A 23424-nucleotide genomic window follows, 5' to 3' on the forward strand; every position below is an offset into this window, starting at 1 on the left:
TGAACAAGTTAGACAAGTTTGGTGTGGTTTAAAAAAAATAAATCCATTACAACTGCCCAGCATTTTGGGAAATCAGACCCACAATTTCTTCCAGTATCTCACCTCTGTTCATATGCTCCTGTCAGTAAATTCTCTGTTGCCTCATTTTAATTTTCTTTGTTATGATGATTCAAGGTACAAGAGACTTCAGTGCTCTACTGGATGTTTTTAAGTGATATCTCTCAGGATTAGTTTTCCTCGGACAACAGAATGTCAGAAATATATTAATTGCTCATGCGCAAAACTGGGTCAGCTAACATGTGGAGAACTCTAAAGCCTACATCAAAAATTTACACCATACTGCATTCATCATGATTAATGTCCTACATCTCAGTCCATGAACTATAGAACCTGTTGGAACAGACAGAAGCTACATTTTCCAATCCACCTTCCAGGCTTCCCCACCCCCATTTTCAGTATGATTTGTTATTATGTAGCCACTTAGGATATGTATTCCTATAGGTGGCCTAACCAAAGGTACAATTCTAAAGTCCTCACACATGCAACTTTCACAGAAGTAACCAGGGCCAGCTCCAGGCACCAGCCGAGCAAGCTGGTGCTTGGGGCGGCAGATTCCAAGGGGCGGCTTCCCGCCCAATCCTTTTTTTTTTTTTGTGCTTTGCTGCTTCCGCCGCCCCTGCAGTTTTTTTCTTTTTGGTTTGCTGCTCCTGCTGCCCTGTAGGGGGCAGCGGCACGGAGGAGGGGAGCTGCTGGGAGCAGTGCCAGGGCTGCAGCAAGCCCAGCGCAGCAGCCCGCGTCCTTCCCTGCCTGCCCACCGGAGCGGCGCAGCGGGAGGGGCCTCATGGCGAGCGCCCTGCTTAAGGAAGCCCTGGAGCCCCCTTCTCTCTCCCCCCCCCCGCTAGCTGGGGTGTGCACTCCGCTGCCCGGGGTCTGCAGGGCTGGGAGTTCCCCTGCACCCGCCGCCCCACAGGTATTTCTTTTTCTTTTTTTTGTTTTTTCTTTCCCTTCGCTGCTCCGGCCGGCTGGACGGTTTGTTTCACGCCCCCACCCCATTCGTTGCGCCGACTGGCCGGCAGGTTTTGCGCCCCCCACCCCCTTCGCTGCTCCGGCCAAGCGGCAGGTTTGTTCCCCCCCTTTGCTGCTCCGGCCCCCCGCGTAGGTTTTTGTTTTTGTTTGTTTGTTTTTGGGGGGGGTTGGGTTTTTTTTGCGCTTGGGGGGGCAAAAACGCCAGAGCCGGCCTTGGAAGTAACAGATACACATAAATTACAAGATCAGACTCAGTGAATCATCAGCTCTTCAAACTGTTTTCCTTTTGAGAGATGAGCATGTGCCTTCACCTCACATTTTACCTTTTTTGTACTTTTAATCGTTAATGACAAAAGAAAAGGTTTCTCCATTTCTGACTAATTCTCTTGGAAACTCGTTTGTACAAATACATTTTAAGTGGATATTCTTTCTTTAAAACCATATCTTGTCTTACTAACTTATTCACATCCATTGAGATAAAAATACTATTTGATTATTTTCAGCCTTAGCATACATGTGTTTTCATACACTACCTTGTATAGCTAACACAGAGAAAAATACTGATACATCTTAGGCCTCAATCCTGCATAGACTTATTCACATGCTTAACCTTTTGCACTGTGAGAAGTCATGTTGACTTAATTAGGATTATTCACATTGCGTAAAGTTAAGCAAGGATCACATTGCAGGATCAGGGCCTAATCTGTTTTATGTTGACTAAGGTACCAGAAATATATTTTGCTGGTGCAAGCCTGACATAAGTGGCGAATAGTTCTCAAAACTGCTTTTGAGAGGGAAGACATGGGGAAAGAGCACATATTTTTAGTCTGTTATATTTCTAAAATCTCACTCTTTATAATAATGATCACACATTATGATTTTAAAAAATATGAATTAAATGTTTTAATTATTTTGCATTTAATTGAAAACTTTAATTTAAAATTTCATCAGCAGTGTTGGAAACTCAAACATGTAAGACTGTGTGAAGCACATTTTAACAATCTAAACTTTAAGCCATATTATCAGCATCCCAAACATACTGAAGCACAACAAAAACTACAGCAGTAGTCAATGAACACTTTAAACTTCACATGGCTTCCTGATCAACTGAACTCAGAGACATGTTAAAATCTTTGTTCAATTTCTATTTGTATTAAACATATTGTTTAGAATGTGAAGGTATCTTAGGATCAAATATAAATAACAGAAAATCTTAACCTTATATAAAAATATCCATCTTGCGGAGAAAAACAAAATGGTGAAAACAGGTTTCCTTCTCAAAGCTAATAGAAATCAGATTACCACAGTGAAAAATAAGTTTACTTCAGAGTTCACAGCAGAAATCCAGGCAGGAACATTTACTTGTTGCATAGAAATTGGGTGAAAACTACTTTTATTTAAAATTCAAGTATTTTTGTAATATTCAAATAAAAAATTTGCGGTTTCACTTTTGGGCTTCTCAAGCTGCATCTATGCTATTGATCCCACCGGCCTGATTTCCTCAAACTCACTAGAACAATCCTTTCAAACTAGGTCGTGGTACAGCAATACCATGAATCAACCTTAGCTCAATATTTGGCAGGCCCTCAGAATCCTTTCCCTGTCCTATGTGGACAGGGACGTATCCATGCTGTAGTCCTTGAGTGCCTGTTGGAAGATGATGGTGGGTAGTGGTCAGGTCTAGAATACCTGCTTGATTCATGCTCCAGGAACTATAAATATCTTTCTTGGCCTTCACATGCTGAGAACTTGCCATCATTGTGAGTTTTCTCTCCAGGAAAAGATTTATCAGATCTTTCTTGAATATTTTCCAGTGGTTCTGTTCCAGAAAGCTTTGACACAGCTCATTGTCACTGAAAAGGATCAAAGATACTTGGTGAAAGCCTGGCTCCATTTCAGTCAGTGGTAAAACTCCCATTGATTTAATCAGAGCCAAAATTTCACCCTTGAATTCTAATTAAGTGAGAACGAGTTTGGGTAAATGATAGCCAACAAGCTTTTTTTATTTTGTTGAGCAGTAGTTCATGAGTACATGTCTCTGCCCAGACGCATTCATTTCACTTACCTGGGATACTTCGGCTGTAATTTGTGTAATTTCATTATTGTCGTATGATCTGCTAATTCCTCAAACTTCTCCTTTTTCAACCGAATGACCTCAGCTCCCTGACTGACCAAAACCATGCTCCGATCATCTTGCTTATCTTCAGGTAGAAGATGCTGGCTTATCCCCTGAGGGGTAAACAAAACAATAAAGAGCTATCTGCACATCACTGTGTACTCTGGATTGGTGTACCGGTACCCACACACCTGAATATGTGGTTTATGTTGAGTCGTGCAGAATTTGACAGTAAAACTTCTACAATATATTTAGGAGGTAGTTTGAAAATTTGTCATTTTGGAAATTCTTTATGGTTAATTAGTGATTTTTTTCTAAATTTTGAAGGAGATTTTGCTACTGTATAAACATTGTTTAGAAGAGTCACCCAAGCAAGTCCGGGAAGGTCTCAATTACCACATCCCTGCACCAACCTGGACACCAGAGGAAATTCATCTTGAGGAAGAGCAATTGGTGTTATCACTGGCTGCTCTCCCTCGTGGTTTTTGTCAGAGGGGAAGCAGATACAAGTTTCTGCTTGGACTCCATAGGATTCCCATCAGCAGAGAATTCCTAGGGGATAACCAAGGCAAGCAAAGATCACCGAGTCCAGGTATAACTCCTCCCTGACTACCTTAGTAAGTGGAACACAACAGCCCAGAGTTTGTGGTTATGCAGAAACTGTCCTCCATGAGGTCAAATGACATCATCTCTCACTCTGCACTAGTGTGAATTAATACCACAACACTGATCATATGTCAGCTCTTATGTAAGGTAATAACCCCATGGGCCTTAAGATAACAGGAAACAGCTTCTAAGACAGACAGCCTTGGAAATGTTGAGGGTTTTCTGTGATCCACAGACTTGGAAAGTACATATGATTCTTTGGGGCAATCTGTTCCCTTCAGCAGGGATAGAATTTCTCAAAGCATTCCATGCCATCTCTTCCACAAAGAAGTCCTCTACTGCAGGACTGATTACTAAATATATGGACCGTGAGACATGAAGAGCTGATTTGCACAAGTTCTCTACTTCATAATATTTGGAGGAACAGGAATGTGTAGCCTTTCACGGTTTGTGTGACTATGAGGTTGGAAGAATTTTTGCTGCTAGATAAGACACAAACTTATAACAGCAACTTTCCCTTCTGGATGTACTCACCAGGAGTTCCCCTTTATGCACATCATTGACCCTAGTGTAAATTGCTGTGGCAACAGCAGTGGGTATTTCTCCATGTGGTGTGAGAACAGTTAGCTTCTTCCGGAACAACCCTGATATTTCTTTCTGAATGACTTCTTTCTCATCATCACTGAAGTCGTCATATCTACAAAAATGTTAACTTATTTTCAACCATCTTTTACAAATATTTATTGTGACACCACCTCAAGCAAGGTAATTGTTTTTCACATCTAACAAACCAACAGGAATAGAATTTAAACAACTTTGTCATTTAATACAGTCAAATGCATTAGCCTCTCCTCTGTCCTTATTCTCTTTGATTTCTCTGCTACCTTTGACACAGATGAGTTCCCTCCTCCTTCATTACCTCTTCTTCCAAGGTGTCTCTAGCTTGGTACATTCTCGCTTTTCTTCTTATCCTTATAACTGTTCCTGGAGCAACTTTTTAGATGCCGCACCCCCTTTCTCCCTTTCCCTGTTTGAGGCCCCGAGTGCCCTGCACTCCCTCTTCTCATTGTAGACCAGTGGTGGGCAACCTGCGGCCTGCAGGCCACATGCAGGCCATCAGGGTAATCCACTGGTGGGCTTCCAGACCGTTTGTTTACATTTTCCTGGCCACCCGCAGCTCACCATTCCCGGCCAGTGGGAGCTGTGGGAAGCAGCATGGGCCACAGGGGCATGCCGGCTACCACTTCCCACAGCTCCCATTGGCCAGGAATGGCAAACTGTGGCCACTGGGAGCTGTGGGTGGCCTTGCAAAGGTAAACAAACTGTCTGGCAGCCCACCAGCGGATTACCCTGACGGGCCGCAGGTTGCCCAACACTGTTCTAGACTCTCTCCATGGGTGACCTCATTCACTCACATAGCTTTAACTGCTACCTCTATGCTGACGACACCCTAATCTCTCTCTCTATCCCCAACTTTCTCCCTTCAGCACCGTCAGTGATCTCCACCTGTCTATAGACTCAGACTTTAAGGTCAGAAGGAACCAATATGATCGTCTAGTCTGACCTCCTGCACAATGCAGGCTGCAAAATCTCACCCACCCACTCCCGCAACAAACCCCTGACCTACGTCTGAGCCATTGAAGTCCTCAAATCATGGTTTAAAGACTTCAAGGTGCAGAGAATCCTCCAGCAAGTGACCCATGCCCCATGCTGCAGAGGAAGGCGAAAAACCCCAGGGCCTCTACCAATCTGCCCTGGTGGAAAATTCCTTCCCGACCCCAAATATGGTGATCAGCTAAACCCTGAGCATGTGGGCAAGACTCACCAGCCAGACACCCAGGAAAGAATTTTCTGTAGTAACTCAGATCCCACCCCATCGGGCATATTTACTGCTAATAGTCAAAGATCAATTAATTGCCAAAATTAGGCTATCCCATCATACCATCCCCTCCATAAACTTATCAGGGTTAGGGTGTCCTGGATGTCTCACCATCACATTCAACATGTATGAAAAGGAACTAGTTATTTGAAACCCATTCCCCCTTTTCGGTCATTACCACCACAACTACTATTCCTGTTTTCCTTTGCTCTGCATAACCAGTTCATGTATTTATATATATACTCTAAGTTTTTTATACCAGTCTTCTTACAATGAAACACACTGTAGTCATTATATAATAAGGAGGTGACATTTTTTTCTTTGTAAAAGCTGTTCTGTGCTTGCAACATTGGGCCTGATTTTCATCTCCTTTTACATCAAAGTAATTTCATTCGCTTCAGTGGAATTGCTCCTATTTGCACTACCATAAGCAGAACTTATCGAAAAATTAAAATATATGTTTGTGATAAATTTTGAAGTTCTCATTTTGAAGCGTTCAGAATTGAACCATCTTTCTTTTTTAAATTTCTCATTCTCCACAATATTTTTCTCATAAACATTGATATTTTTGTTGTAGTAAATAAAAAAATTGCAATAATTTTTATAATGTTTTAGATTAACATTTCCAAAGTTTAAAAAGCACAAAAAAATGCAAAAAACAAGAAAAAAAATCAACTGACAAATTTTTCTCACACAAAAAATCGTTTTCGAAAAAGGTCTCCCCTCCCCCCCCAAAAAACCTTTTCATTCAAGAACCTTTGGCCAGCACTAACCATTAGTGAGAAGAGAAGTGGGGCTCAGAAATACTTTGGGAAGTATAACTTCATTTATTTATTTATTTAAAGTCCTGGTATAGAAAGCAAGCCTGGGGGTTCTACTGTTATTGCTCCAGATCAGTAATCTATGGAGGGACCCATAACTCATCCTACCTTCTACTGTCCCCTCTGTCCTGTTTCTCCAGCTTTGTGTGTGCATTTTTATATTTCCTATTTAAAGCCAGGTATTGCCTTTCAAAAATTTCATCCTTCTGATGATTAACAGGTGGGACATACAGCGATTTCAGATTACTCAGATCCTGCACAGGAAAGGACTTCCACATAAAATTACTGAATCTTTTTCTGCCTGTGATACCTGCAAAGAAAGGAAATGAAAACTCCTTTATAACTAGTCAAAGCTAAATTATTTAATTCTGTGAGCTCCACCAGCATGGGTCCTTATACCTGCATGGACTTAATAGGACATAATGTGGGCACAACTGTCTGCACGAACAGCTCCCTTTGCAGGATTGAGACCTTGCATGCCATTTAATTATGAAATGGTAATAAGATCCTGCTCACCAATGGAGCTCCAGGACTAGAGGCCAACGAAACCAGGGTGAATTGTCAACTTCCCATTCTCTTTCCTACTAGAAATAAGATTTTCGAGAATGGGAGTCGAGAAAACACGGCTTTGACCAATTGTATTGTGTGCCTTGGAGGTATGTGTAACCACAGGCGTTGGCTTCCTCATTTCCCTAGGGGTGCTCAACCCCCACCCTGCCCCAGGCCCCGCCCCCACTCCACTCCTTCCACCAATGCACCATCCCCACCCCCACTCCATCCTCGTCCCACCTCTTCCTGCCCCTGCTCCATCCCCACCCTGCCTCTTCAATCCCCGTTCTGCCCACTCCCCAAAGCACTCCCCACCCTTGCTTTCCCCTCCCCCCAGTGCCTCTTGCACACTGCTGAGCAGCTGATTGCGGTGGGCGGGAGGTGCTGGAAGGGAGTGGGAGGAGCTGATCGGTGGGGCCACCAGTGGGCGGGAGAGCTGAGAGGGAGGGAGAGAAACTGATCTGCGGGGCTGCTGGTGGGTGCTGAGCACCCACTATTTTTTTCCATGGGTCTTCCAGCGCCTATGTCTGTAACCCTGAAAAGCACAGGATTAGGGCTAGGTTCTGTTTTGTGAGCATCTGTGACTCCCCCTTCTCTATCTCCCACTGCTGAGTTCTAACTTGGCCTGTGTTATACAGGAAGTCAGACTAGAATGATGGTCCCTTCTGTCTTTAAAATCTATGAAGTTATAACAAAAAAATACAGATAAGAATAACACAAAGTTAGGAGTCACTCACTACTAAGCTATAGGCTGGTAATGCTGAAGTTTTCGAAATTATATGTCTGGAAATCACTGTAACATACCAGTCTCCATAGAGTAATAAGGACTGGGTTTAGGAAAATCCATTTGCTGACTGATCCACTTGTGATAGGATGGGCAAGCAGTGAGATCAACCAGACGTAAAACTTCACATTTCCCCTAATAAAACAGATGAGGAGAATAAAGTTAATACTGCAGCACTGCCTCTGACTTGCCATGTGGCTTTGGGCAAGCCATTTCCTAGTGCCTTGATTTCTCCACTTGTAAAATGCAGATGATATCTACCTTCTAAAGCACTTGTAGATCTATGGGCGAACAGTACTAAGAGTTAGGTATTATTATATTACCAATGGACTACCATTCAGTAATAATACTTGACACTTGTGGAACTTTAGGTCTTCAAAGTGCTGTGCAAGCACTGATTATATAATCCTTGTAATACCCCAAGGTAGATAGAGAAGTAAGCATTATTTTCATTTTACAAATGGAGAAACTGAGACACAGAAAAGCTATGAGGCCTTGGAAAAGGTACCTATTAATTCACTGACACTGCCAGGATAAGAACTTAGTTTCTAGCCCACACTGAGGCCTTGTATACACTACGGGGGGAGATCGATCTACGTTATGCAACTTCAGGTACGTTATTCACATAGCTGAAGTCCACATACTTAGATCTACTTACCGTGGGGTCCACACTACACGATGTTGACTGGAGACGTTCTCCCGTCAACTCCCCTTGCACTTCTCATTCAGGTGGAATACAGGAATCAACATGAGAGTGGTCTGCAGTTGATATAGTGGGTCTTCACTAGATCCACTAAATCAACCACTGATGCATCAATTGCCTTATGTCAAACCCCCAAGTAAGTGTAGACAACGCCTCAGTCCATCAGAGGACAATGCCTCTCAGAAGTACTCAATAATCCCATCTCTGGAGAAGTGTCTTTTTCCTACACAGATTATTATACTGTCCATACTGTAAATTATCTCAGATATAGCAAACAAATCTGCTCTAAGCAAATTAGGAACCAATCCTAAAACCCCTAAATCAAACAAGCAGTTCCACTGAGGACAGCAGGACTACTTGTGTAAGCAGAGAACACTTGCTGTCAGAAGGTTCTTATAACTGGGAATCTTTCCATCTACTTCAATGGGTTTTAAATAAGACCTTTATAATACAGCTGTTCAGCAGTAATTCATTGAATTAGGGCAATCAGGCCTTTGGGACCTGGATTGTCCTTCCAAATTATTTTTGTATAATTTTTTGTTGCCAAGTGACAATATATTACACTGAAAATAAAACAATCATTCAAACCACATCATCTCAAAATGGTTAGTGCATATAAATGCTAAAAATACACCAATTATTGTCTTTTATTCTGGATTTGAGCACAGTGACTGAACAAAACATCTACCACTGCATCATTTTGTTCTGCGTATTGGCATCATTAAGTTGGTGTTATCAAGCTAGTGTGCCATTGTTATTAAATATTTCGGAGAGTCCAAAAATATGCTAGATACCACTCAGGAACAAGTAAAAAACAATCCCTGCCCCAACAATCTTACAATGTATATTCAGACATGACTCAATAAATGACGATCAAAAAGTGACAAAAAGGAAGAAGAGGTAAATAGGAAAAAATAAGGGTTATAATAAATGGATGACATTGCAACTCAGTATCTCTGTGGATTTTAAACTCACTTTCCATAGGCAACTTGGCAGAAATTATTTGAATTTCATTAAAATTCCATAAACCTGTTACTATATATATATATATATATATATATATATATGTTTCATATGTAGTACTCTCTGTGTACAAAGCCAGTGTAACCCATCAGGAAATATGGATGATCATTGCAGTATTACACCTGAAAATTTGCAGGGTACTTTTTGCATGACTAAGTAATTTTAGTACCTGTTCCCTTAAGAAACTATGGTGCCATCCCTGTAAATTAAATTTGTTTCTGTCTGCCTGCCTATCTCAGGCATTTCTGTTGCAGCCAATTTTCTGTTACCAAGGTAATGACATCTATATTTACTCCTGGGGGAATTCTGCACCACTGTGCATGTGCAGAATTCACATCCTCTGCAGATTTTTCTTCTCTCCAAAGAATACATTCTGCTGGAGAGGTGTTGCAATTACACCTTTTGCCCACCAGGGTACAGGGTTTGTTTGTTTTGGGTGGGAGGGCAGTGGGAGGGGATTGTTAGAGAGTTGTGGCGTTTCTTTGATTTAGGGGTTTTAGGATTGGTTCCTAATTTGCTTAGAGCAGATTTGTTTGCTATATCTGAGATAATTTACAGTATGGACAGTATAATAATCTGTGTAGGAAAAAGACACTTCTCCAGAGATGGGATTATTGAGTACTTCTGAGAGGCATTGTCCTCTGATGGACTGAGGCGTTGTCTACACTTACTTGGGGGTTTGACATAAGGCAATTGATGCATCAGTGGTCGATTTAGTGGGTCTAGTGAAGACCCACTATATCGACCGCAGATCACTCTCATGTTGATTCCTGTATTCCATACTTCTCCCCCACACACCCAACAACCCTCCAGATTTACTCCCAGGCTCCTTACCAGCAATTAATTCCCTCTCCTTCAGCTCCTCCATTACCCTGACTCCCCCAAGCCTTTGCACTGCTTCTGAGGGGTGCAGGAAATACGGTTCTACGTTGTAGTTTAAATGAATTATTACTCAAAATTCTGCATTAATATGCCTAGTAACAGGTTTCAGAGGAGCAGCCGTGTTAGTCTGTATCCGTAAAAAGAACAGGAGTACTTGTGGCACCTTAAAGACTAACTACTCTTCTGGCTCTGTCAATCTGTTGAAAAGAAGGGAAAAGAGGGAAAAGAAGCCCTCGAGGAATTCCACCGTGATTTTAACAATTTCCATCCCACCATCAACCTCAGCCTAGACCAATCCACACAAGCGGTCCATTTTCTAGACACTACTGTGCTAATAAGCGATGGTCACATAAATACCACCCTATACCGGAAACCCACTGACCGCTATACTTACTTACATGCCTCCAGCTTCCATCCTGGACACACCACACGATCCATTGTCTACAGCCAAGCTCTAAGATACAACCGTATTTGCTCCAATCCCTCAGACAGAGATAAACACCTACAAGATCTCTATCAAGCATTCTTAAAACTACAATACCCACCTGCTGAAGTGAAAAAACAGATTGACAGAGCCAGAAGAGTACCCAGAAGCCACCTACTACAGGACAGGCCTAAAAAAGAAAATAACACAACGCCACTAGCCATCACCTACAGCCCCCAACTAAAACCTCTCCAGCGCATCATCAAAGATCTACAACCTATCCTTAAAGATGATCCCTCACTCTCACAGATCTTGGGAGACAGGCCAGTCCTCGCTTATAGACAGCCTCCCAACCTGAAGCAAATACTCACCAGCAACCGCACACCATACAACATAAACACTAACCCAGGAATTTATCCTTGCAACAAAGCCCGATGCCAGCTCTGTCCACATATCCATTCAAGTGACACCATCATAGGACCTAATCACATCAGACACACCATCAGGGGCTCGTACACCTGCACATCTACCAACGTGATATATGCCATCATGTGCCAGCAATGCCCCTCTGCCATGTACATTGGCCAAACCGGACAGTCTCTACGCAAAAGAATAAATGGACACAAATCTGACATCAGGAATCATAACATTCAAAAACCAGTGGAAGAACACTTCAACCTCTCTAACCACTCAGTGACAGACTTGAAGGTGGCAATTTTGCAACAAAAAAACTTCAAAAACAGACTCCAAAGAGAAACTGCTGAACTCAAATTAATATGCAAATTAGATACAATTAACTCTGGCCTAAACAGAGACTGGGAATGGTTGGGTCATTACACTAATTGAATCTATTTCCCTATGTTAAGTTCTCCTCACACCTTCTATGGGCCATCTTAATTATCACTCCAAAAAGTTTTTTTTTCCTCCTGCTGATGATAGCTCATCTCAATTGATTAGACTTTTCCTGTTGTTATGCATACTTCCACCTTTTCATGTTCTCTGTATGTATAAATATCTCCTGTCTGTGTGTTCCATTCTATGCATCCGAAGAAGTGAGCTGTAGCTCACGAAAGCTCATGCTTAAATAAATTTGTTAGTCTTTAAGGTGCCACAAGTACTCCTGTTCTTTTTATGCCTAGTAAGGAATCTATTTGTCAAAAACGTTTCCTGAATTTTGTTGTTGTTGTCTGTATCGTTACAGACATACTTGCTGACACGTATTTTGAAATAAATTACCAAAATAATTGAAACTGGCGTGATTATATTGTGTTTTTTTGACAAATAAAATATGCAGAATTTTAAAATTTTGTGCACCGAATTTTTAATTGTGTGAGGCAGATTTTTTAATTTTCGGTGCAGAACTCCCCCAGGAGTATATACTAGTGCAAACAAGTGCTCCCATCGAGGCAACAGAAATTAATCCATTCCAAAGTGAAGGAACAAGAACAGGGACAGGTAAGGCATTCATAGCAAAAGAGTTTTCTCCCCCCGCCCCCAGCATGTTTTGATAACTACCATTAATAAATATTTGTTTAGCACTGAAAATGAACTAGGTGCTTTACAAAACTTAGAGGAGTCTTAGGGTATATCTACACTGCAATTAGACACCCACAGCTGGCCCATGCCAGCTGACACAGGCTTGAGCTAAGGGGCTGTTTAATGGCAGGGTAGATGTTTGGGCTGCAGCCTGAGCTCAAGGACCCTCGCACCTTGCAGGGTCTTAGAGCCTGGGCATCTAGCCTGAAACATCTACACTGCAGTTAAACAGATCCTTAGCCCAAGCCCTGTGAAGCCAACTCAGCTGGCATGGGCCAGCGGTGGGATTTTAATTGCAGTGTAGATATACCCTACTTACTTCTGTGAAGAGTTTGTGGTTGACAGGTCAGATTCTGAGAGCCTCATTCATGTTGAGTAGTAACCAGGGCCGGCTTCAGAGGTTTTGCCGCCCCAATCAGCCCCCCCCCGCTCGCCCTCCCAAAAAAGCTGCGATCGCGATCTGTGGCAATTCAGCAGAACGTCCTTCGCCCCAACTGGGAGCGAGGGACCCTCCGCCGAATTGCTGCCGAATAGCTGGACCTGCCGCCCCTCTCCGGAGTGGCCGCCCCAAGCACCTGCTTGCTAAGCTGGTGCCTGGAGCGGGCCCTGGTAGTAATGTACTCTGCACAAAATCAGTGGGATTCCTGGTGGAGTAAGGTACCACACAGTGTGAGCAAAGATGTCAGAATCTGGCCCTTCATAAAGATATGACACCATTAACAGAAAAAAAATCACCAAGGCGATGTATCTGGGCAAGTGCTTCATTCCCCACTTTCACCTGTAATGGCCGCTGGTCACTGTTTTAGTCTGCTGGCCCAAGATGAACAGTATTGGGATGGATGGATCATACCTGAGTAATGAATATTATGCTGGCTGACTCCGTGATGTCCCGGACTACCACTTGTCCATAGTGAAATTTCTCTGCTTTGCAGTAATTAGCAATTTTCTCTACTGAGTAATCAGGCCATGTTGCAAAGAGATCTAGACCTCTGAAAAGGCAATAATACAGATATCTTTTCATATGACCACTTAATTCCAACTAAAGGACTCAAGGAAAAACTTATGTCACTGAGGAAAATGTGATCTTTTTAGTGTTCCAACTAATGGGAGGAAGGTGCTTTTACTGGCTTATGTCCTGATTCTGCAAGTTACACCATGCAGGCAGACCCATGCGCATCCAGGGAGCCCCAGTAACTTGCCTTAGATTATTCTAAGATTGTTTATAGAGTGGATACAAAAAGCAGGATTATGTTTTTTTAATGGAATCAAAGCATAAACATCCTTATGTTCATGAACTTCAGCAGACTTTTGTGCTCTATTCATTCATTACAATGCAAAAATGGTTTTCTCCCTCCCATTTCTTTCAAGGTATAATGAAAATTGTACACATCACAATATTCCTTCAGTACAACTGTATATAAGACTCTGTACTACATGAGATCAAGCTGTAGAACTGTAACAGTCATGAAGAAAAAGCATCCATTAACCCACGTCCCTCTAGAACAGGGGCAGGCAAACTTTTTCGCCTGAGGGCGACATCGGGTTTCTGAAATTGTATGGAGGGCTGGTTAGGGAAGGCTGTGCCTCCCCAAACAGCCAGGCGTGGCCCAGTCCCCACCTCCTATCTGATCCCCCCTGCTTCTTGCCCCCTGAAACTCCTGCCCCATCCAGCCCCGCCCCCCGTTCCCTGTTCCATGACACCCGCCCCGGGACCCCTGCCCCATCCACCCCCGCTGCTCCCTGTTCCCTGACCACTGCCGCACCCCCCACCCGACTGCCCCTCATGCCCCATCCAACCCCTCCTCTCATTCCTGACTGCCCCATCCAACCACCCCTTCTTCCTGACCACCGCCGGACCCCCCTGACTGCCCCCCACCAAACCCCCCTCTCCTTCCTGACTGCCCCCTCCTGGAATCCCTGACCCCATTCAACCCTCATTCCCCGCTCTCTAACCGCCCCGACTCCTATCCACACCCCCCGCCCACGACCACCACCCCGAACTCCCCTGCCCTCTATCCAACCCCCCCTGCTCCCTGCCCCCTTACTGCACTGCCTGGAGCACCGGTGGCTGGCAGCACTACAGCCGCGCCGCCCAGAGCTCCAGGACAGGCAGCCACGCCGCCCGGTTGGAGCCAGCCACACACCACGCAGCACAGAGCACCGGGTCAGGCCACGTCTCTGCAACTGCGCTGCCCAGCAAGAGCTCGCAGCCCCGACACCCAGAGCATCGGGCCAGCGGCGCAGTGAGCTGAGGCTGCAGGGGAGGGGGAACAGCAGGGGAGGGGCCAAGGGCTAGCCTCCCGGGCCAGGAGCTCAGGAGCCAGGCAGGAGAGTCCCGCAGGCCGGATGTGGCCCGTGGGCCGTAGTTTGCCCACCTCTGCTCTAGAATGACTGCTACTTCATTTCCAGTAACATCTTCAGTGAAGGCAGGAAAATCTTGCATACAACAGAGGTTACTACACTGTTTGGGCACTCGTTGGTAGAATTAGAATTGCTCATACTGTACTTGAATAGCCAAACGATTCAGCAAGTAAAAATGAAGTGGCAGAGACAGGAGTGAGTGATCTCAGTGGAAGAAATTACTTGAAGAAGCTGAAACGATACTGAAATTCTTTCTGAAGCTCCTCATCTAATTTATTAGCAAAAAAGTCCTCTTTATCCACTACCAATAGTTCTGTTTCCTCCATACAGACAACTGTAGCAATTCTCCGCCTGTCCTTTAAAAGAGCAACTTCCTATATACAGAGAAAAAGGAAAAACTGAGATACAGCAGGGAGTTCATCCTTCAACTTCATGCGCCAACTATTGACCTTGTTGGGAAACATTATATAGTCATCTAACCTAGCACCCTGTCACCAACAGTGACCAATACCAGATCCTTCAGAGGAAACCCTGTAGAAGGTGGTTATGGGATAACCTGCTCCCAGGGAAAGTTTCCTCCTAGCCCCCAATAGTTAGCTTAGCATAAATGCTGAAGCATGAAGGTTTATCTGCCTTCCAAAACTCTTGCTTATTTATTTTACTGTTTGGTAAGCATACAGCTCCCCTCCCACACTAAGACTAACAGGAGTTTTACTATAAATACCACTCACTCCAAATCCAGCACCTTTCCGAAGCAAAGTTGGATCTGGGTCCGTAAAGGCACTGCTCCCATCCTCATCTTCAGTAATGGCAACAGTACCAAAGTAGATAAAGTAGAAACTGTTGCCACAGTGTCCCTTCTTTATGATGACTCTCCTGCGTCCAAACCTAGAACACAGGAACACCGATTCTATTCCCACCTAGCAGAAAAACAGGCCTGCACTGGGACTTCTCCTGGTCAGATTCCCTCCCCACCATCACTAATCTTTTAGGGAGTTTGGAGCCACTTGGCAGCTAGGGTCTCACTCTGCAATGAACTGGAACCTCCAGAACTGTAGGGAACTTCAGAGCGCTCTATTTTCTAACTCAGAGTGATTTTATCTGGCAGATATCTGCTGACATCTGTTTTATTTATATAAGAGCTATAAGAAGTCAGGAACATATGTGCTTGAACTGATCAAAGAACATTCTTGGTATTTGCCTCTGCAACTTGAGTTCAGTTCCTGTTCCCTGTCAATCACTTCTCAGGGCCAGTCTTGCAGAAGAGTTGTGCCCATCTTCTAGGAAGGAGTGCCTCAGCTTACTCTACAGTAATCACCATCAATGAAGGAGCTGCAAAAATAGTCCAATCCAGACCTCCATTGGTGAGAAGGCTGGTGGCTGAGATGTCAAGGTCTGTAGAGGAGCTGATATTGAAGTGGGAAAAGTGAAGGGTTTTCTAGAATTATGAGAGAAGTGGAGCCCAACCCCTTCCACTGCCCTCATGGAAACCTATATAATTAAATATTTTATAATGCAATCAAGCAATGAAATAAAACCACCATAATGTATGTAACTATGGGGCACACTGTGAGGGAACTCATCACTTAACAATGAAACCCTGATTACTCTATGGAAGAATTCACTATATAGAGGAAACTTCTCTGTTCTTCCAGATAGGAGAAAAGAGTGCTGGCCAAAAGAGGGAGAAATAGCAAATGAAACTAGAGGTGAAAAACATTAGACTGATTTTTCTAAAGGCACTGCAGTGAGATGCAGGAGTCACTGGGGCAAATTTGATGGTCCATGTTATGTTGGAGGACAGAGTAGATGATCATAATGGTTCCTTCTGGCCTTAAATTCCATGAAATCTGTAAGGCCATCAAAACACTCATCATCATCATCCAGGAATAAAGCATGTGGAGCCCCACTTCACAGATCAGCACTTGTGCGGTGAAAGGAGGCCCTGGCTCCACAGCCCTGTCTAGCTAGGAGGATGGTCAGGAAGAAGATATGGCTTTCTCTACCCCCATAGAGCCCTGACTGGCCCGAGAACTGGCCCCTAATTCCTGCTGACAACTCTTCTCCAACTGGATGAGTGGGGGGATGCCACCCAAGAAGGGACTGCGTGAGCTGCAGGAGAGGGCACATGCTGCACTGCAGGAATCCAGGAAGCCCAAAGGGAGCTGAAGCTCAGGATTAGGCCCAAGCAGCAGCCTGAGTGCATGATCCCTATGAGCCTGCACCACACATAAGAATCAGCCACTGCCCAATGGGAAGAGGGTCCCTTAATCTAGGACTAAGGGGCTGAGGATGAAGGGGTCACTGAGAACCTTTGTAACTGAGATAGAGCTCCTTTTAGGCCTCTTGGACCTATGACATATTCCCATGGACTAACAGCTTTTTGCAACAACAGTGGGGCTTTCTACATGCTACTAAAGACGCTGGGATAGATCTGTACGTTGGAATGATTCCTCGGTGAATTCCTGCCTCCTCAAAGTCTGGAAAAACCTAGCAGAGCGGGGAGCCTCCACCACAATACACACCAAGGGCCATATTCAGAGGTAGGTGTGCACAGGAAGAGAGGCAGGCAAGCCGGGCTCACACCCACTCGAAGATAGCGTCCCACATGGAGTTCACATTTGGCTCCAGAGCCATGGGGAATGATTTCCAACATGAAGGTCATGGGACATAGTTAACACATTTTAGTGTGCACTCCCTGACCTTGACATCGCGTGCTTTGTGGAGAACACAGTCTCCTATTCCTGGCAGGAATAAATTCAGGCAGGAGAGGAAGTTCTACGTAGGAACACCATTAACGCTGCTTTTGTTTTTGCAGCATTAATGTACCCCCTTTAATACCATACACATGAACAGAGTCTGAATGCAACCCTCTAAGAGAAAGGCAAGAAGGACCAAAGAGCAAGAAGTGGGAGACAGATAAAATTTAAACCTGAAAAGTTTCTCACATGACATTTTTGGTTGAAATCTCAAAGTTCCCTAGGGGATTTGGATGCCCAATTCCTAATAATATTTATGAGAACTGAATGTCCAAATTCTTTGATCAGTGTTGAAAAATCTCACTCTAGAGTGAGAGAGACAGATCAGCATGTCACCGACTACACAGAGTAAATTAGATAAAGACAGCAAAAACACAAAGTCATCATTCAGGCTAATGTACATTCAATAGACACACCATAGACTGAAGATAAATGGAGAGTTACCCATGTAATTGTTCTAGTTTTTGGCTAAAAGGTATCATTTGGAAGCTTGAAATATGTACAATTCTAAAAACAGCTTTAAAGAAATATTATACCTCCCCAGAAGGACGTTTACCGTTCAAAGCGAATCACTTTAGCCAGAAGCAGCTGCAGATTCAGGCTATATTTTTGGTAGCTTTCCACAAACTGTAACCAGCTTCGTAACAGCTTTATTTCCTTCTCAGTTCTCCATTCTGGTTTCTTCTTGGTTATCTGGATTGCCCTGAGAGGAAAGTGATCCTGGCAAAACATCACACTCTCATTAGATTAAGGAGTCTCAAATGGGAAAAAAAAAAGACAAAAAGAACCTGCACTCCAGAAGCCTGAACAGTGTCATTTTCCAGAGACATAATAGAACTAATACCAAATTGTCTGTTTTCCATTTCACTTGAAACTCAGCCATCAGTGTCCAGAAACCAATTTATGTGGTCCAATGCAAAGCCCAAGCACAGACAAGGAAAACAACTTACAACTTACAGTGGTTGAGCTATCCCTGCCCATAACTAAACAAAGTCTGTGCAGGCACAATATTTTCTGAAGAATTGTTTTGATTAAATTGCTTGTGTTTATGTCACACTGTTAAATTCTATATATCTGTAAATGTTGTGAAATGGTTTCCTTGGAAGTATTCAGAAGGACATGTCAAATGACAAACAGGGTTCAATAGATGGACAGTTGACGTGTCCTTGCATGACAGGAGTGAGTTCCCCATTGTGTTTCCTGGAACTCACAAATTCCTGCTCCTCTCGCATGGGGACCCTTAACATATTTCAGTGTCGTGCACTGTAGATGAAAGGAAACCTGGCTGTAAAAAACAAGAGAAAGTGCATTCAGACCTTTCTGATCTTGAATTCATTGTGGTCGAAGGACAGTTTGGTATATTTCTTGTCCTGAATAAAAGAGGGGTAATGAAAAGGGAGAGGCATTGATTGCATTAGAAATATCACAGAGCTAGTGAAATACACAAACATTTCAGTGACAAGGCAAGCTTCTGAAAAACTATTGTACAAACATATTTTAACTTTAGTTCACCTCTTTGATAAAAAAAAACAAAACCACACACTGGAAAGGATTTAAAATAAAAGCCCATCAGATTTACTGAGAAAAACAATATATTTAAATTAAAATATACATAGTGGGCAATGCAGAATCAGGAGGATGCCACTAGTTCCTAGAACTGAGCCTTTTCTGTGCTGGCAATTGGTCAGGCTTTGATGTAAATGCTCACAGCAGCCTGGATAACTGCCACATTTGAACAGAACACAGAGAGAAATCATTATAAAAAAGGAAGAGGATGATTTTATTCTATGTTGTAAAATCCCTTACTTCTTCCATACCAAAGGTCAGGGATTGCTGGGCAGTCATATCAATGAACTGAAATCCCCTGAACCCCATCAGTCCCTTCCGGAATATCTTGCACACCCTGTTCATGACCACGATATCCAAAGCAAGCCTGTAGAAAGTCTTAAAAGAACAAGCACAGGAAATCATTAAGTCCAAATTAAAGTATAAGCATTTGTATTTATAATGGGAGGCACCATGGTCTAGGTGATAGACTGGGCATTAGTAGACCTGGGCTCTGTCACTGCTCCATTTTGTAACCTGAGGCAAGTCACTTCACTTATTAATTAATAATTGGAGATATACCAATCTCCTAGAACTGGAAGGGACCTTGAAAGGTCATTGAGTGCAGCCCCCTGCCTTCACTAGCAGGACCAAGTACTGATTTTTGCCCCAGATCCCTAAGTGGCCCCCTCAAGGGTTGAACTCACAACCCTGGGTTTAGCAGGCCAATGCTCAAACCACTGAGCTATCCCTCCCCGCTCCCTCTGTGGCTCTGTTTCCCCTCCCCCCTCTTTGTCTGTCTTACCCGTTTAGATTGTAAACTTTTTGGTCTCTCATTATGTGTCCCCCCAGCACCTAGTCCCATGGGGCCCTGATCTCAGTTAGAGCCTCTAGAGCTACTGAAATACAAATAATAACCATTACCATTTAATTTAACTAAGGCCTTGTCTGCACTGCTGGTGGCGTGTATGGTACATATAGCAACGCACAGCAGGATACAGCCTTTCACTGCTGCCTCCTCCCTGCCAGAGCCTTTCCCGGTGGCAGGGAAAGGCTCCAGCAGCAGGGAGGCAGCGGGACTCTACACTGCTAAAGATAGGGGAGGCAGAGCTTGAGCAGGTAGAGCGCCGTGTAGGTTATATACCCTAAGGTTCAGGTTTGTTGTTATCCTACTTGGCTAAACGGTGCCTCACCTTACATTGATATTCATACCCGTGCTAGGGGGGACATGCAGTGTAAGTACTCTATACACTGCCCTACGTGTACACAGCCTAAAGAGCAGAGCTACAAATCCAGTTCAATTATACTTTATTGGCTGAAAAGCTGTACAACTGCTGCCACAGTGTAAAAGACACAGACCGCATAGGTATCTTTGGAAAAATGACTAAAGATTGGATCTGAAGATCCACTATGCATATGTTTTTACTCTCCATTGCCTTCATATCTGGTACCTCAAAGTGAAGTGATCACAATACAACTAAGAATTTCTTCCTCCTGCAAGCCTTGTCGTTCTTCATTAGAAAAGGGCTTGGGGAAAGGGAGACATTTAATTAACTTAGACTAATGTCCTGTTTACCAATTACAGAATGGAAGTTTGTGCTCTGTTAGCTGTCAATAAGGCTGGAAAATGGATGCCAAGGAAAAGCAGACATTGATTTTTGAGGTGGTTACAGACTTTTGGAGAGAGCAAAAGTGCATTCTATTATCATTACTACTATTATACCAAATGGAAGGGGGAAAATAAGCAGCTATTTGGATGGTGGTGCAGAATGTTCTGCCTTTTTAGACCAGCAGCCAATCACCTCATCTCATTGGGAACAAAATGCCTCCTTAATGGTAACAAAAGAGTCATTCGGAAAAACTAGAGAAACCCCATTAGCCTAACAAGTGCTGAATGGTTCACAATCACCTCGTAAGCAGAACACTGAAGACACTGTATGGAAGACACATTTGAAATATGACAAATATGGCTAAGTAATCTGAATTGTAAACAGTTTCATGAATGCCAACCCATTTAAAAAAATAGACCTTGACTACCAGCTTCTCAAAACACAAATAAGAACATTAGAATGACCATACTGGGTCAGACCAAAGGTCCATCTAGCCCAGTATCCTGTCTTCTGACAGTGGCCAATGCCATGTGCTTCAGAGGGAATGACCAGAACAGGTAATCACCAAGTGATTCATCCTGTCGCCCATTCCTAGCTTTTGGCAAACAGAGGCTAGGGACACCATCTCTGCCCATCCTGGCTAATAGCCATTGATGGACCTATCTTCCATGAACATATCTAGTTCTTTTTTTTAACCTAGTTATAGTCTTGGCCTTCACAACAAATAAATCTATTATCTGTGTCTCTTCACTGCACTAAACGTAATTGGATTGGAAAGCTAGGCAACCTCTACCATAAACCCAAACATTTAGTTTAAACTGCTATATTAAAAACTAACTAGAAGCGGCAATGGTTCCTAGATGCAAAGATAGTGAGAGCTTGGGATGGGGGAGGTATTGGATCAGCGGCTTCTCTTTAAATAAAACCAAAACTCTCAACTTGGGAGGGATATCATCCCCCTTGCTTCAGGGCTTAAACTTTCTTTTTGCTATTGGGGAGTTAGGAAGCAACCTTCCCTGGAGGCAGGTTATCCCATAACTGCCTATTAAAGGATTCTTGCACTTTCCTCTGAAGCATCTGGTACAGACCACTGTTGGTGGGAGTATGCCAAATTAGCTGGACCATTGATCTGATCCAGTGTATTCCTAACTCTGCCAACTCCTATGCTTGCTGAGAGTTCCCACCACAGGGGGAACCCCTCAGCTGTTGCCTTAAGGCAACTTTCAGTCCCCTTTGCATTGCTGCAGATGAGGATGTAGCTCTAAATGTTAAATGTCTGCTAATCTTTCTGGATAGTTAGCATCACTCCATTGATTTATTTAAAGTAAATATACTGCCTGAGAAAGGTGCTGGAGGCTGTCAGCTATTTTACTCAAAGTAGCAGAAGTAAGTTTATACTGTCAGAAAAAAAGCTCAAACACATTGAGGTTTCTGCAGGGGAAAGGATCATACCTTCATTCTTCTTTGCTGGTTAGTCGTATCCAGCTCACTACCTACAATTAAATAATAAAGCAACTTGTTTTAAACAGTGCCTTTAACGCTCACTAATCAGATCTCAACATGTGCTGCTGTAAGAAGATAATTATTTCTGATGGGCTATTTGTTGCAGTTTATTCTGGGGTCAGAAAGCTTTGTCTAGACTGGGCAAATGAAGTTTCCTTAGCAAAGAGCCTATAAAGGACAGTGCAGTCTCCACAGCACCCAGTTACAGCCAGGTTCCATCACTACATGATAGAGAAACGGACAGACTGCCTGGTCTCCTGAACAGATTGCTTGTTGGATGGGCGTAGGGGGAGGAGTGCGCCAGAGTTTATCAGTAGATGGGGAAGTAGGCAGGCAGCTATCACCCAAACTGTAGTGAAGAGCTGGCAGGGTATGAAAGATAAGGGGATGGGACAGTTTCTCAATCCAGACCACTGGGAGGAACATCAGTTTAATCTATTCTCAGCATGGGGTGGAAGAAGCAGCAGAGATGGTGAAGAGAGCTGCCCAAATCGAACACAGACCCACACTGCTGCCCCCCTACCTTCCCCCCAACTACAAAAGATGTTTTGTTGCTGTGAGTAAAACCAAGTAGCTCCATGCAAATTAGCTGCCTGCCATTCCCCCTGTGCCTGTGCTGGTCCTTGTTGGGGAGTGGGAATCCTTGAGACGGGGGGAAAAAACCACAAGTTGAGAAAAAAAACCCACCAACCATAAAGGAAGGAGGAAAAAACAAGAGAGAGAAAACACCAGGAAAGAAAATGAACAGAAAAATTGACACACACAGAGGCAACCCTACCAGGATCTGGCAAGAGGGGCACCCACCAACCCCTCCCAGTGGACAGGAGAATCCAACAGCAGTAGACTGGGAACTGGGGTAGGTGGGCCTGTGATTGGTGGGCTTGGCACTGGTAAGGGGACAGGCTGAAGGAACAGAGACCTGCAGGGCTTGGGTGGAGATTGTGTGCATTTGGGATAGGGAGAGCTGAGGCTGTAGGAGTGGGGAGCTTTTAAAGGGAGATATAGGCTAGTAGGAGATATTAGGCCTAGGAAACAAGGAGTGGCTTCCTGGTAAAGCTGAGGGGAGAAGCCTCTCTTCTGGGTCAGAGGCTTGGGGAAGGGATTTTCTCTCCCCTGCTACAGGATGGCAGTGCCTATCAGCCTAGGGCCGGGAGTTTACTTATCCCTGGTACTGACCGAACCAGGAATAGAGCTGCAGGTCTGTGGGAAGTGAAGAGTGTCTTATCTTGTACATGGTTGCAGCTCCCCAGAGCAGCCTTTACCTGCTACAGCCACAGATTCCGCAGCCACGTCAGGC

At 43.9% G+C, this 23424-nt stretch overlaps 1 protein-coding gene across 3 annotated transcripts; it reads right to left on the minus strand.

Moving 5' to 3' along the window:
* Positions 1 to 1978: 1978 nt before the first annotated feature.
* Positions 1979 to 23414, minus strand: CNBD2 (cyclic nucleotide binding domain containing 2). Of its 3 annotated transcripts, none has more exons than XM_039493812.1 (13): positions 23390 to 23414; positions 22077 to 22117; positions 19276 to 19413; positions 18786 to 18839; positions 18026 to 18189; positions 15442 to 15598; positions 14933 to 15084; positions 13200 to 13338; positions 7802 to 7916; positions 6557 to 6758; positions 4283 to 4445; positions 3092 to 3255; positions 1979 to 2879 (listed from the first exon to the last, which is right to left on the minus strand). In XM_039493812.1, exons 2-13 carry the CDS (start codon positions 22080 to 22082, stop codon positions 2537 to 2539), a joined length of 1797 nt encoding a protein of 598 aa, XP_039349746.1. In that variant the 5' UTR covers positions 22083 to 22117; positions 23390 to 23414; the 3' UTR covers positions 1979 to 2536. The 3 variants fall into 3 exon arrangements, with proteins under 3 accessions (XP_039349746.1, XP_039349745.1, XP_039349747.1); XM_039493811.1 differs by having other exon boundaries at positions 23304 to 23394; XM_039493813.1 differs by lacking the exons at positions 14933 to 15084; positions 15442 to 15598 and having other exon boundaries at positions 23304 to 23394.
* Positions 23415 to 23424: the final 10 nt, after the last annotated feature.

The sequence above is a fragment of the Mauremys reevesii genome, linkage group 11 (assembly GCF_016161935.1).
Source record: "Mauremys reevesii isolate NIE-2019 linkage group 11, ASM1616193v1, whole genome shotgun sequence".
Taxonomy (NCBI): Eukaryota; Metazoa; Chordata; order Testudines; family Geoemydidae; genus Mauremys; species Mauremys reevesii.